Raw genomic sequence first — 14,368 nt, 5'->3', positions numbered from 1 at the left:
TGTAAAAATGAATGACCGGAAATAAGAAATTTTAGAGTAATCTATGTAAGGGTGGTAAGTTCCTGTGGACCAGTCTTAAACTTCAAAATCATTTTTATGAATCTGTTTTCCTCAAGAATCAGGCCACAAAATTAATAACTTCACTTGTTCACTAATATTGCTAAGAATGTCTCTTCAAGCAAAACTTTAATACCTTACTTCTTGTGCTCCATGATCAGCAACTCAAGCCACGCCTAACAGTTCCTTTATTTTACCCTCTGTGGTTCCGTTGTTATGCAACTAAAGTTACCGTTTATATAAAAAAAATTAGAATTTGAGGTAAGGGTAAAGTTTTTTCCGAGTCAGATGTGATGGTTTCTATTTCTTCCTCTGTTGATGATATCATGTCTTGTTTCAGTAACTTTTGTATTTTCTCTCCTTTACCTGCGTGTATCCTATTATCCGCCTTACGCTGCCCCGTCCTACCTTCATTTGTGGATTGGATTTCTACAGTAAGTCTGTCACAAACATAACAAGTATCTATTTTTATTACAGTTATGTCTGGTGGAAGGTATTTTGAAACTGCATAGTTTCTATTGTAGCGCCTTACATACTTGGGAACTTTTCTGTATGTTCCGTTACATCCTGAGGCCGTAATTTTTATTTGGTCCAAAAGTGATAGCTCTGAAAGGTGCTTCACCAATGTACAGGGTGGCTCACTATATCACCTGATTTGTTTCATGAATAACTCATTTGTTGTTGACAAAATTTGTAATTTATTGATGTTGAAGTAAAGAATACAGCTTGGAAATACAACAAAATGAATAACATGTTCATATGACTGCCGTTTTGGTTTACAACTTCAAGTCGGTTACGTGCGTTTGTGACGATCCTCCGACAAAAATATTTTACAATGCCGCGGCATGACCCCACTGTGATAGCCCTAAGTTGCATTGCATTTTCTGGTTTGCTGTGGTACACCTCTTTAAGGAACCCCCAAAGGAAGTAGTCACGTGGGTTAATGTCCGGGCTGTGGGGCGGCCACATTCCTCCTCCTGCATAACGTTCTGGAAATCTGTTTGACAGTACCCTAAGGCCAAGTCTTTCGTGTAGGAAATCAAGCACAACTTTGGTTGTATTGGGGCGTGCTCTATCCTGCATGAACCATTGTCTCTGCAGTGGAAGACATTAGACCTTGAGTTAAGGAAAGAACTGGTTTCGCAGCATGTGTAAATAGCGTTCACCGGTTACTGTAGCGTGGAAGAAGAACGGACCGACGATTCCGTGGCTTGAGATTGCGACCCACACGCACATTTTCTCCCCGTGGGTGTCTTTCGTGTGGATTATTTGCAGAGGTTCACGTGCCCAGAATCGGACGTTCTGTTTGTTCACAACACCGTTCACGTACAAGCAAGCTTCGTCTGAAAACCATGTGTTGTGTAGCACTGCTTGTTGGTCTTGCTCGATTGCTCACCTTGCAGACTGCATTCTCCGCTCTCTCGATTATGCGTCACAGTCATTTTGTATGGATACAAGCGAATGTCGGATTGAATAATTCTTCGTACAGATCGGCGTGAAATTGCCAACTCGGCGCTGGCTTTTCTTGTTGATTTTCTGGGACTAAGAGTCAAAGTCACTCCAACTGCTTCAATGTTTTGCGGCGAACGTACGGTACGTGGCCACTGACACTCCAAAACGGATCTAGTCCCTTCAAATTTTCGATGTAACCTGCGTATTGTCTCTGGGCTGGGAGCCCACCGTGTGCCGAAATGAGCGCGAGACCTGTGTGTCAGTGTAACGCTGTTCGTCACCGCGAACAGTAACAGTCTTCGTCTTTTTGTGCGACGGTCAACCATCCTTAGTCCAGCATCGCGGCAAATTGATATGGCAGGCTCACAACGGAAGCGATCAACTGCACGAAGCTGAGCGCACAATTTGAAAGCTATTGCCCCACTATTATACTTGTAGGATCAAAATACTCTTATTTTCACAGTGATGTCCAACAGTTGGCAGCAGTTGCGCATGATGAAAATTCTAAACATTCACAAATGAGTAGCTCAGGTTTCCATACTCGGGCTGCAGTTAAGACACAGTAAAAGTTTAAGAACACAATTCTAGCCACAGAGTCTGAAGGGTAATAATAGTACTTACGAAAGAGAAAGTTTTAACAAACATACTTCTCCAGTCATTTGATATGGCTATATTAACAATAACAGCGTGTCTCAGAACTGCATGATAATGCCATATTAGTCATCAACTGAGAAAAAAATAACAATTATAATGATGCAGGCCTATATAAAACATTGTGTCTTATAATTACCTTACTATAATTTGGCGATTAATATTATTAATTGATATGTTATATACTACAGCCCCTAATAACCATTACGTGTATGATGTAGAGTATGGCCATACTAACTTCATAATGACTGTTTCCAGTATTTGCTGCCGAACATAATGACACCAAGGACTTCCCCCTGAATAACATATCAGTGACAAAAGTATATTTTTTTAAAACAATAACATGAAATAAAATACTCTCCTCGTAATAATTACCAGTCAGTTACATACGTTTAAACTCCGATACGTAAACAAACAAAGCATGTGATATTCTCACATGAATTTGGTTCCAAATTGCACATCACTGCCACATGATGGATTTAGCAACTAATACTTGGTTCAGACCTCTCTAGAGAACAGTACGTGAAGGCTTGCAGTTGGTTCTATTTTGTATGACTTACTGCACGTATTCCATCACAATTTGAAACAGAGAAACAGAAATCTGAAAAATTAGTAGTTAATTCCCAATTGCATAACTACGTCCAATTACAAGACCTCAGACTACTTACGCGAACAAGGCTCAGGTCTTGACAGACATTCAGTGAGGTTTTACACTGATTACGCTTTTAAAGAGCTCCTTTCCTAACCTAGTTTGCCCAGAATCTCTTATACTCCATGGTCCAGTGACTGAAAAGAGCATGGGGTCACGCCTGTTTACAAAAAGGTTAAGAGATGGGATGCACGTAATTACAAATATTGTTGGTGTCCATCTGTTGCAGGATCCTGCAGCATATTCTAAACTCCACCATTAAAACATTCCTGTGGGAAAACGATATTGTCTCAAAGAATCAGCACGGATCCAGGAAAAACTACTCGTATTAAAAAACACATCACGTGTTATTGATACACAGCATAGTGCAAAAAATATTCAGGTAAACGAGGGGTAGTCAGTCTTACCAGACTTCCGAAGGCTTTAGACACTTTGCCACATTAAGACACTTACGGGGTCTGTTAAAAAAATTCCGGAACATTGTCCACATTGTTTTCTACGGTCACCTTCTACATACTGTGCATGGATGCCTTTGAAATATTCTCCACAGTTGATGCACCGCCGCTGACACCGTTTCGACTTCCTGAAGCAGTTTTGATACGCCTTTTGCTGGATCGCGCGAAGCGCCGTCTGCGGATCTTCTTTTATCTCGTCTATCGTTGCAAATCTTCGTCCTTTCAGCGTCCGAACATCATAACCGTAAACCCACATCTCATCACCGTTGTGATTCTCTTAAGGATCATCTCGTTCTAAATTGTGCGATCCAATAACTCTTCACAAATTGGGAGGCGAAGGTCTTCCTGGTCTTGACTCATGTGCCGTAGAACCAACTTGGCGGCAACAGGATGCATTTCAAGATGCTGTGTCACGACCTCATAACGTGATCCAACTGAAATTCGACATTCTTCTGCAATCTGTCGGACAGTCTGTCTTCTTTCGATTGCCACACACAATTTCGTTGATATTCTTGAGATAAACGTTGTCGGTGGACGTCGAAGGGCGTCCTGAACGAGGGTCATCGTTAACTTCCGTCAGGTCGTTTTGAAACCGTGTGAACCATTCGTAACACCGAGAGCGGCTTAAACACTCGTCACCGTAGTCTTCCTGCATCATTTGGTGTGTCTCTGTAAAGGTTTTCTTGAGCTGCACGCAAAATTTAACGCAGACGCGTTGCTCCTCTAACTCTGCCACCTGGAAATTCGCGACACAACATTCTGCTCAATACAACGCTGATCAATAACTAACAGACATAAAACAATGAAACTTCCGGCAATTACACATTGAACACAAGGTTGGCTAAGTGATGGATTTGGGGGGAAGGGACCAAACAGCGAAGTCACCGCTCCCATCGGATTAGGGAAGTCGAACGTGCCCTTTCAAAAGAACCATCCCGGCATTTGCCTGAAGCATGGAAAACCTTAATCAGGATGGCCGGACGCATGTATGAACAGTCGTCGCTCCAAATAAGAGTCCAGTGTGCTAATCACTGCGCCACCTCGCTCGGTTAACCGCAGGGGTGTGCAGGAACGCAAACCGCATTTCTCTCCACCACACTACTTTCGCGGAGTTTTTTGAAAAGACATCGTACTGGGTGCTTTCACAGATGTGGGCTCGGCTAAATGAATATTTGACGAACACGACCTATTACGTTACATATGAGAGAGCCTCAGGCTTCCACATTCTGTAATAGGCGTGGGCATCCAATACCTCCTGATCTGCTCGTGGTTTCAATGTCCTTCAACCACTTATCCATTGACGCTCTAGAGAGTAGACAATAACACACGAACGGCCCACCATCACCGCCGTCTGCGAAATGCTTGTTCCCAGTCGCCGGGTCTCGACAATCTGGTTGTTGAATTCCCTTGTTTGCCTCTCACAGCATCGCTAAAATGATACCTCGTTCGTCTCTGCTCCGCTTACATGCTTTCCTTACTGCATCATGTCCACGCAGCTCCGCCGGGAGGCATTCAAACACACGGTGGGCGGTAGTCATAATGTTACGGATCATAAATGTATATGAAAATATACCGCAAATGATGGTTTTTCTAGGAACAGTGCAATGTTCCGAAAGATATGTCAGATGTGTTAATGGAATATTAGATCCAGCTTGCTGGAGTCGCATATTGGATACAAAAAACGAATCCGGACACGGAAGTAGTGGTATTGGAGCGTGGAAACTTATAAATACCGAGCCATAGCCGAAGAGTGTGTAAGAGACAGAACTGGGTGGAAGTCACTTGGTGCCTAATCGTTTTGCTCCGGGCGTAGTGGTTGGAGTGGTTGGAGCGGTTGGAGCGGTTGGAGCGGTTGGAGTGGCGTTCTTACAAAGTTTCATCCGTACCTTATTTTGTTGATTACCGTGACTGTAGTTCCTTATGTTTAGCTCTGTTTCTACACTAGGTCGGTTTGTGTATGTGACAGGTTGCATTAATACATCGCCATCACGACTTCGAAATGTGACTCCAACTCTTTATTCCTAGACAATAACAATGCGGTAGTTGATAGTTACAAACTCCAAGAGCGCCGCCTAATCACACTAAGTCAGGTTAGTAGTCACCGTTGCACAGTTCCGGCCGATGTGGCCGATCGGTTCTAGACGCTACAGTCTGGAAACGCGCGACCGCTACGGTCGCAGGTTCGAATCCTGCCTAGGGCATGGATGTGTGTGATGTCCTTAGGTTAGTTAGGTTTAAGTAGTTCTAAGTTCTAGGGAACTGATGACCACCGAGGTTGAGTCCCATAATGCTCAGAGCAATTTGAACCATTTTTTGAACCGTTGCACAGTGTTGTTGTAGATAAATAAGTGTCTATTGCCGCCTACTCTCGGTCTAGGTACTGCGGCTCGTCATCAAACAGTCAGGACGTATGGTGACTTCAGCTGCATGTGGAAAGAAGGTGCTGTTTATTAATGATTTCATACTCTTCAGGTGCATGCATCTCATCGTAAAATCATGCTATTCAGCACTTAACCGTAATGGAGGAAAAGTGGTAGTGAAGCATGGCCATGGCAAACTAACGAAGGCAGTCTCTGTTTTGATATCATGTTCTTTACCCATTTCTGCTGGTGTTGAGAGAGGGAGCATTTGTTCCTAAAAGTCCATCTTCGTTATTGTTCAGCGTTGTGATTGACAGTGGACTATCGTTAATTTAGGTACAAAAAAATTACAGAAAAATTTAGAATTAAGCTTGTCAATTTCAGAGTAAGAGTGTTTCCTGAAAGCGGGTCTCTGTTGTTGCAGCACATGGTGCAGACGGGCATGGCGACCCCGTATGCGACGCAGTACCCTCAGAACGGGGAGGCGGGCCCACCCAAGACCGACGCCGGCAAGGAGGGCCCGCCCGTCGCGGTGCCGCCCTTCTCTCCGCCCACCGTCACGCCCAACGGCATCGAGCAGCAGACTGTCAGCATCGTAAGTACTGCTCTATCACTCCACTCTACTTACGTCAGTCATCGGGTGGCATCCCGACTTCATGTCGTGAAGTGTTCTCAAAGAACAGTTGCTACTGTAGGAAAATAAGTGAACATTGGGGGAGAGAGAGAGAGAGAGAGAGAGAGAGAGAGAGAGAGAGAGAGAGAGAGAGAGAGAGAGAGAGATTTAAAATACTGACGTAAATGGATTGACGGTAGTCAAAAACTTTCTTTCGACGGTGTTCATGAAGCTGAACTTTTTTTTTAGGCGTTGTATGATGATAATTCAGGCACACATTAACTATGAAACGAACTGCTAACAGGGCTCTACAAATTGATCCTTACAAGGAAATCTCCCCATCTCACTCCCCCCCCCCCCCCTCATATTTAGTTATAAGTTGGCCCAGTGGATAGGCCTTGAAAAATTAAGTTTAGTGTCTGTGTTTTGCGACCGTACCGCAAAACCGTGCGATTGGTAGACGAAAGGACGTGCCTCTCTAATGGGAACTGAAAACATTTGATCGCAAGGTCATAGGTCAACCGATTCCTCCACAGGAAAGCACGCCTGATATATTCTATACGACACTGGTGACGGCATGTGCGTCACATGACAGGAATATGTAGTCGACCCACCTAACTTGTACACTTGGCGAATGTGTAAAAAGATTCTTCTACCTTGCCCGATTTAGGTTTTCTTGTGGATGCGATAATCACTCCCAAAAAAGTAATGAAAAGATAAGAGTTTGTCACATAAACTGCAACAAATGAATGAAACAGTTTCACAGTCGCACAGTTTTCCCTGTGCTCTGTAAAAAACATATTTTTAATGTTTTGAAATTGTTCCGTCAAATCCTGCATATGTCCAAGCAAACCTGAACATGTCCTGGAATTTTCACACGACCACGTAAACAAAACTGCTCTGTGTACCTGTGCAGCTTCGCAAAATAATTGTCTGAAAATAAAAAAATTAAACTTTTCACTCGACGGAAGACTTTAACCAAGGACCTCTCGTTACGCATCTGCTCACGCTAACCACGGGACCACGTCGCTCATGAGTTAACATTGTCATTGATGTTGCCTGTCTTGCACATTGACTACTGTTTGTATATTTTGCTTATATTTTTCATAGACCCACACAACTTCTTCCTGTTTTCTCGAGTGATCTGTGTTCAGTTTTTCAAGGCCTATCCACTGTGCCAACTTATAACTAAATCTGAGGGGGGTGCGATGGGGAGGTTCCCTTGTTCGCAGAAAGCTATTTGGTAACAAGGTGAATAGCAGACAAGTCACGCTTCTCTCTGTGTCGAGTGCTGAAGAAGCCTTTTATGTTCCTCCTTACCTTATTACAAATTGAAAGCGGTACTCCTTCGTAAATTTTTCTCATTAGTACACATGGCTATGCCAAATTCTTCGAGAGCCATGGTTAATAAAGTAACACACTGAATAGTGCAGTTATTGTTACTCATATCTCTGCGGTTAGACGGTGGTTCAGTCTTCAGTTAATCAGATACATAACTGCCATAAGATAGCTTTTTTTTTTCAGTTCACTGTGATTCATTCTCTTTGTGAACCTTGTCATATCGTCATAGACATCCAAGAAACTTGGTGCTCCATCCTATCATCTTCACACACTTGCGTGTGTCCAACTTTTTCGCCAAGTTACCGTCCTCCTTATTCTTTATTTACATAACATATAACTTCTTGAAAGTGTGCAGCAGGAGTCCATTGCATTAAATTTTGTTTATGTAACGTACAGCGTATAGAATTATTTTTTGACAAGTACATACCTAACAAGATAAGTTATATGGTATAAATCAGTACCAGTAGTATGTATTATTCGGTGTGTGCGTGTGTTCCAGTGTTCTAATTGTCCGCAGTCGCACTGATTGGGTAGCGTTGCTTTTGTCACTGCGTGGCCAGTTCTGATACGGTTTAGGAAGCTCCATATTTCTCTTGGTTTACTACCGGGTTCGATGGTCGGATCTATTTTACCTAAATTCTTTTGACCATGGAAGAACGTCCATTGTTTTCTCCAACCATCTCTTAAATTACAGCTTTCTGGGACGAGTTTGCCATTCTTTACCCAGACTAGTCATCTAGGTATCTAGGTTTTATTCAGGTGCATGGTAAAATAACTGTTAGACGAAATGCTAAGTCCGTGGATTTTCTGAATTTCATCCATTGATGTGTTAGTGTTTGCTGTCGGAGATTTGGTGGGGGAATAATGGCTAGTAGTGACAACCCTGGCATTCGCATGGATTTAATAGTATCTGTCGCAGTCCTCATCGTGCGTGGATATCTATTTTGTTGACATGGCTACTTGTACCCCAAAAAGGAGAACAATATTCGGCGACCTAGCACCAACCACTTTCTTTAACATGTTACTTCTTGGTTTTAACTTCGGTTAGTTCCAGACACCCAGATATTCAGGTTGTCGACTATGTCGTAATTTTGTTGTTGCGGAAGATGACATTCAGTTCTCTGTTCGCCATTCCGTTGGTCAGGTGGAATGAGCTGACTTCTGCTTTATTAGGGTTCGGGCAACGTCTCCCCTTTATGTAATACTAGATGATCTTCAGTAGGTCGTTAGATAGAGTTCACCTTCTTCGAATGTAGTGCAGACTACAATGCGAGATGCTTTTAATAGCTTCCGCAAAGTAATTCTGTCTCGAAAACTGACAGGATATCTGAAGCGATTCTGGTCAAATGTAAGTGTACCAGCGACAAGACACAGTACCTTCACTGCGTGATGCCAATGTTAGTATTAGCGATGACACCGCCACTAAAGCGAAGTTATTGAACACAGTTCTCCGAAATTCATTCATCAAAGAAGACGAAGTAAATATTCCGGCATTCGAATCAAGAACAACTGTGAACATGGGGAACTTAGTAGATGTCGTTGGTGTAGCGAAACACTTCCGGCAAATCTTCTGATGCGTATAGTTTACCACTTAGGTTCCTTTCAGAGAGTGCCAGTTCAACAGCCCCATACTTGGCGATTATATACAACCGCTTTCTGACGAAAGGTGCGCACCAAAATTCTGGTAAAGTTCCACATGTCGCACCGGTACTCAAGATAGGAAACAGTTCTCCATTGAATTACACCGACGTCGATTATCGGTAGGGTTTTGGAACAATGAATTACTGTGTTTACATGGACGCCCAAAACTGTATTCCATAAACCGTTTTTCTTATACCGCTTCTGGTTTGTCATGTAAACACTCCAAAATCAATTCTGGAAATCTGGTTCTAGCTGCTTATGTGCCTTTGTGGTACCGCCTCATTTGTGCGACTTGATTCATGATTTCACAGTATGTGAAGTGACAGTACATAGTAATCGACAGAAAATACAGTAAAACAGAAGTGATATCTGGCATTCTCCATGGATGTGTTATAGGACCTCTCCTGTTCCTAATCTGTTTTAATGATTTAGGATACAATCTGGGCAGCCCTTTTAGGTTGTTTGCAGCTGATGCTGTCGTTTGCCATCTAGTTTAAGTCATCATAATAAAAACCAGTTGCAAAACGGCTTAAAAGCTATTTCTGTATGGTGCGAAAAGTGGCAATTGTAACTGAATTGTGAAAAGTGAGAGATCGTCCACATAAGTACAAAAAGAAATCAGTTAAATTTCTGTTACACGATGTAACAAATTTAGAGGCTGTCGTTTCGAGTAAACATTAGTAATTCAAAGTACAGCTTAAAATGGAATGGTCACATAGGTAACGTCGTGGGGATGGGAGACAAAAGACTGCGTTTTCTCGGCAGAACACTTAGAAGATGCAACAAGTCGTCTAAAGAGACTGCTTACACTAAACTTCTTCATCCGCTGCTAAAGTACTACTGTTCGCTATGGGATCCTTGTCTTACAGGATTGACGGAGGACATCAAAAAAGTACAAAGAACTCTTAGATGTCCTGGCGGAGGTTAGAGTCCTCCCTCGGGCGTGTGTGTGTGTGCGTGTGCGTGTGCGTGTGTGTGTGTGTGTGTGTGTGTGTGTGTGTGTGTGTGTTTGTCCTTGGGATAATTTAGGTTAAGTAGTGTGTAAGCTTAGGGACTGATGACCTTAGCAGTTAAGTCCCATAAGATTTCACACACGTTTGAACATTTTGAGTATTGGATGCCCTTTCGATTGTCACCTGTGGAGGGGGTCACCAGCGTCAGGACGACAGTGGATTCGTTTAATTACCTTATTTATTCCGGCCCTTCGGCTGAGTACATAAGTAACAGCTTGGTGGAGGTTTTCAGTTGCTTCTCATGCTATACAATAGACGTCAAGCATTACTGACAACCAAAGAGCGGGCGTAGTGTGATGTCACTCGAATGCCGCAGTCAGCGACGTCTCTGGTGGCGATCGCGATGACAGCATTGAAGCTCAGCTGTCAGTACCACAGGGGGCGGCCGTGACCTCCCTCCAGCGAACGGGTGACATCCTGCCGTGACAGCAGCTCCTTTGTGACTTGGAGCAGACTGCGATGTCCTGTGGTTGAATGCTTTCCAGGATATCACTTTAGTGTCTCAGGTTAATGGTGTAGGCTGTGACACAGAAAACAATATTTTAGTACACAAAGGCCGAGTACTTATACGCTCCAGACTATGTTCATTTACTGCTTAAGGCATGTACTCTAGACACCCTTCCGTAGCGTATTGCTGCGTCAACTGTTGCTATACCGGTCCATGCTGCCTCCTCATCACAACACATGTCGGCTGTGTTTTGCTTAACAACTTGCTGTGCTTTGCTTAACTCTCTCGTCTGCTTACGGGAATGGCTCTATTGCAACTCACTTCCACTCGTGTATACTTTTTGATCGAATGAGATCTATATGCTAAACAAGGGCAGCTAATTTTGTATTAATGGAAATAGAGGAGTGTGTGTCGTGGATATGAGCAGTGGTTTGGGGTGGCAGCCATTAAAACAAAGGCATTTTTCGTTGCGACATGGTCATTTCACGAAATTTCATCCACCAACTTTCTCCTCTGAATGTGAAAAAAAGAGAGAAAAATTGTCGCCATACTGCATAGGGAAAATGAGCATCGCAATAAAATAAAACAGAACTCGTACAGAAAGCTTTAAATGTTCATTTTTCCCACGTGGTGTTCAAGAGTGGAACGGTAGAGATAATCTGAAGATGATTTGAACAATCATGTGTCAAGTATTTAAGTGTGTACTGCGGAGTGTGTAGATGAATAGTGAATTTAAAATTAGTTGCGACTTTTGACTTTTGACGTTTGGCTCACCGGAGGGGACACGACGCTGTTGCCCAGGTAACACCATTGGCGACCCGGCGTTCCGTACCACGCCTCAGCAGTTAGGTTGGTAAAGCGCTCCTGTTGCCACGCCGTCAATAAACAGTACCGCGTGGTGTCGCACATTACAGGCACCTACGTTCATCACCCTCTCGTTGTAAAGTGATATTTTCTGGCGTTGAAGTGTTCTACAGTCGTCAGGTATTGTGAACGAGCTTTCGTGTTGGCGCTGCATTAATAATAACAGTGTATCACGTCTGAACACGAGATTTGCAATAAAAGTGGTCGTCCAAGAACATATCCGCGCGGCTGCGAAGATAACGTTCTGTTCCAAAAAATTTCCTCCGAATTCCACAGTAGTATTAGACAATGCGCAGTTCTACCGGTTGTGATGGATAAAGCTCCAACATTGCAGCGGAGGAAAGCGGCTGTTTTTCTCTGGGTACAAAAAAAGGTTCGATTGATAAACTTAAATGTAGCTTGTGTAAGACGAATTAATCAAACTTCTAGTACTGTACAAGCTAAAAGATCCATACTACCAGGTCGTAGAAATGGCTAACGATAAAAAGCATCAGTTTAATCAGTCTTCCTCCGTATCATGCTCATTTAAATCCGACTGAGAATATGAAAAGTAATGCGACAAGAAAGAACCAAGAAATTTACTCTGAGGTTGAATTGCTAACAAAAGAAGTCCTAGCAAATGTTACATCACATGACTGGTCTGAAGTTGTGAGACATACCAATAATGTAGTTCAGGAGACATGGATTCAAGGAGGAGCGTGTCGGGTTTTGAGTAATATATTACTTTCCATGTTGCTGCGTTAACATCTGTTTTGTTTGCCTAAACACAGCAGAGTTTACAGGTATACATCTCACTAATATTCTAATGCAGTTGAAATTGTGGCAGAATCCTAAAACAGCGTAGTACTAAAAGTAGCAACTGAGGGCGGGACATACCAGTAGTTATGAGAAAGCCCAGCTTCTTCACTTACATTCTCCAAAATCCACAGCAATTATCGTTTCATAGACTGCTGATGGTCCTTAAAAATTATATTATTTAATTTAAAAAAAATCTGTAGTTGCTCGAATATCACGGTAGATACATAAGTTTCGCTTATTAATCATATGGCAAAATACTCTTCACTTTGAATGCTATCATTTGCCGTAATCATGTTTCGATGTCTCAGACCGGTTATGAGGTACGGGAGGTTGAGGGATGATTCATTCTGGCTTTTTTACTGGTGCGTGCGTTCGTGACGGGAGCCCTTTACATACATTCCATTTTGTCGCCATTGGAGACAGATAGTGATACCCTTCGAGGTTTAAATAATAATTTAATACTTTGTCTATATGGAGCAACATATGACCTAACACACACCAAGCGCTAATTCATGTCGACCCCAATTTTTCACTGCAAACTTTAAGAATTTCTTGCAGCGTTTTAGCTAATTCTGAAATTATGACCATTAACGAAACGATAGGCAGTTCATTATGAAACTGGCGAATGAAGCCATAAAAAGTGTGCGATTCAGAGTTAATCGCCGTACGGTTTCCTTGAAATCGTTAGAGAAAAATTGCAGATCGGCCAGATTGCGCTGCTGACGCGTTCAGCACATGCTAGCAACTATGCTTCCCTTCATACACTCCGTACTGAACTATCAAAAGTCGCAACTAATTTTAAACGCACTTACTGATGAATGTGCCCTTGTAGATGAATGTGTTTATTTGAATTGCTATCGATTTGTGGTCAGTGTAACTAAATTTAACAGATTCAGTGGTGGCTATGTCACTGGTGGAAAAGTTAAACAAAAGGCGGTCCCTTTCTGTATGGCACAGGGTTTATTTGTAGTTTGCCTTTAAGAGTAATTTTTAAGCGTGTTTTCTATTAATGTCGTGATTGTTTAGTCTACACACGTGGCAACTGAATCAAATGTGATCAGTCATGTAAAATAGAATTATACAAAGTACATCATCGTTGAATTAAATGTCCTGTTATTGCTGACCACTTACGATTATGGTTTGTAGTTTACTTTAATAATTATGATTTTTATAGCTGCAGCCGTGGATGCAAGCCACGGATTTAACAGGTTGTGGTTAATGAAACGTAGCCTTTCTTTTGGTTCCACAAATGTTATTTTCCAGTGATCATGAAAGTCTCTGGAAGACGTCGGTACTCTGTGGCTACCTGAAGTTGCTACAGTATTAGGGGTTAACTTACTGCTACGTACTGTTGCCATGTCAGAAATAACAAGATCTAAGGCGAACTCCTTTGGAGTTGCAAACCGTGCACGACGTTCTGCTAGCTATCCACTCACAAGGAACGCATGTCCAATCAAATTGGTGTATCGGGGCGATGAGATGATGGAATGTCATGTCATGCAACGGAATGCGAAATAGTCTGTCGTGGAGGTTATTGTGAAAATGGCTATAGTTTAAGGCGTAGCTGCAGGTAGTGCGATAGGTAAAGAAAAAAGCAAATACCCAGAGGCTCAATTTATCCAGTGGTTCCATGTGGTATGAATTGCAGTGCCGCACACTTTTCGGGATGGATAGTTCGCTCAGAAGTAGTGACTATTATACGGAGACAAGGAATCCAGCAAAAGCAAGTTATTTTGACCATCTATTGGTCAGAAGTACAGCTCATGTCATGGTTGTAGTTATCGTACGCGCATTTTCCCACTCTTGCTTGCTGTGAAGTAAACATGCCCTACTGCCTTTACAATGTCGCGCACACGAGAAAGGATCGTAGCGGACAGAGCACCTCTAACTTTCCCCAGCTCAGTACATAACTTTCCAACCAGTTTACCATCCAGATTAACAGTCTGCATAATTGTATACGAATGCGTTGGCATAATTGTGTAGGAATGCGTTAATCTACTTATGATGGTTGATCTTGATACAACTC

General features: G+C 42.6%; 1 protein-coding gene across 38 annotated transcripts in view; it reads left to right on the top strand.

The window, feature by feature from the left end:
• Positions 1-14,368, top strand: part of LOC126357786 (RNA binding protein fox-1 homolog 2-like) — a 399,772-nt gene that overhangs the window by 219,801 nt on the left and 165,603 nt on the right. For all 38 annotated transcript variants that reach the window (XM_050007509.1, XM_050007505.1, XM_050007517.1 and 35 more), the window contains one exon: positions 6,049-6,219. In XM_050007509.1, coding sequence (XP_049863466.1) covers positions 6,049-6,219 — 171 coding nt within the window. The remainder of the gene's footprint in view (positions 1-6,048; positions 6,220-14,368) is intronic.

The sequence above is a fragment of the Schistocerca gregaria genome, chromosome 1, assembly GCF_023897955.1.
Source record: "Schistocerca gregaria isolate iqSchGreg1 chromosome 1, iqSchGreg1.2, whole genome shotgun sequence".
Classification (NCBI taxonomy): Eukaryota; Metazoa; Arthropoda; class Insecta; order Orthoptera; family Acrididae; genus Schistocerca; species Schistocerca gregaria.
The sequence above is the reverse complement of the archived record's forward strand: the minus strand, read 5'-3'. Positions and strand labels throughout refer to the sequence as shown.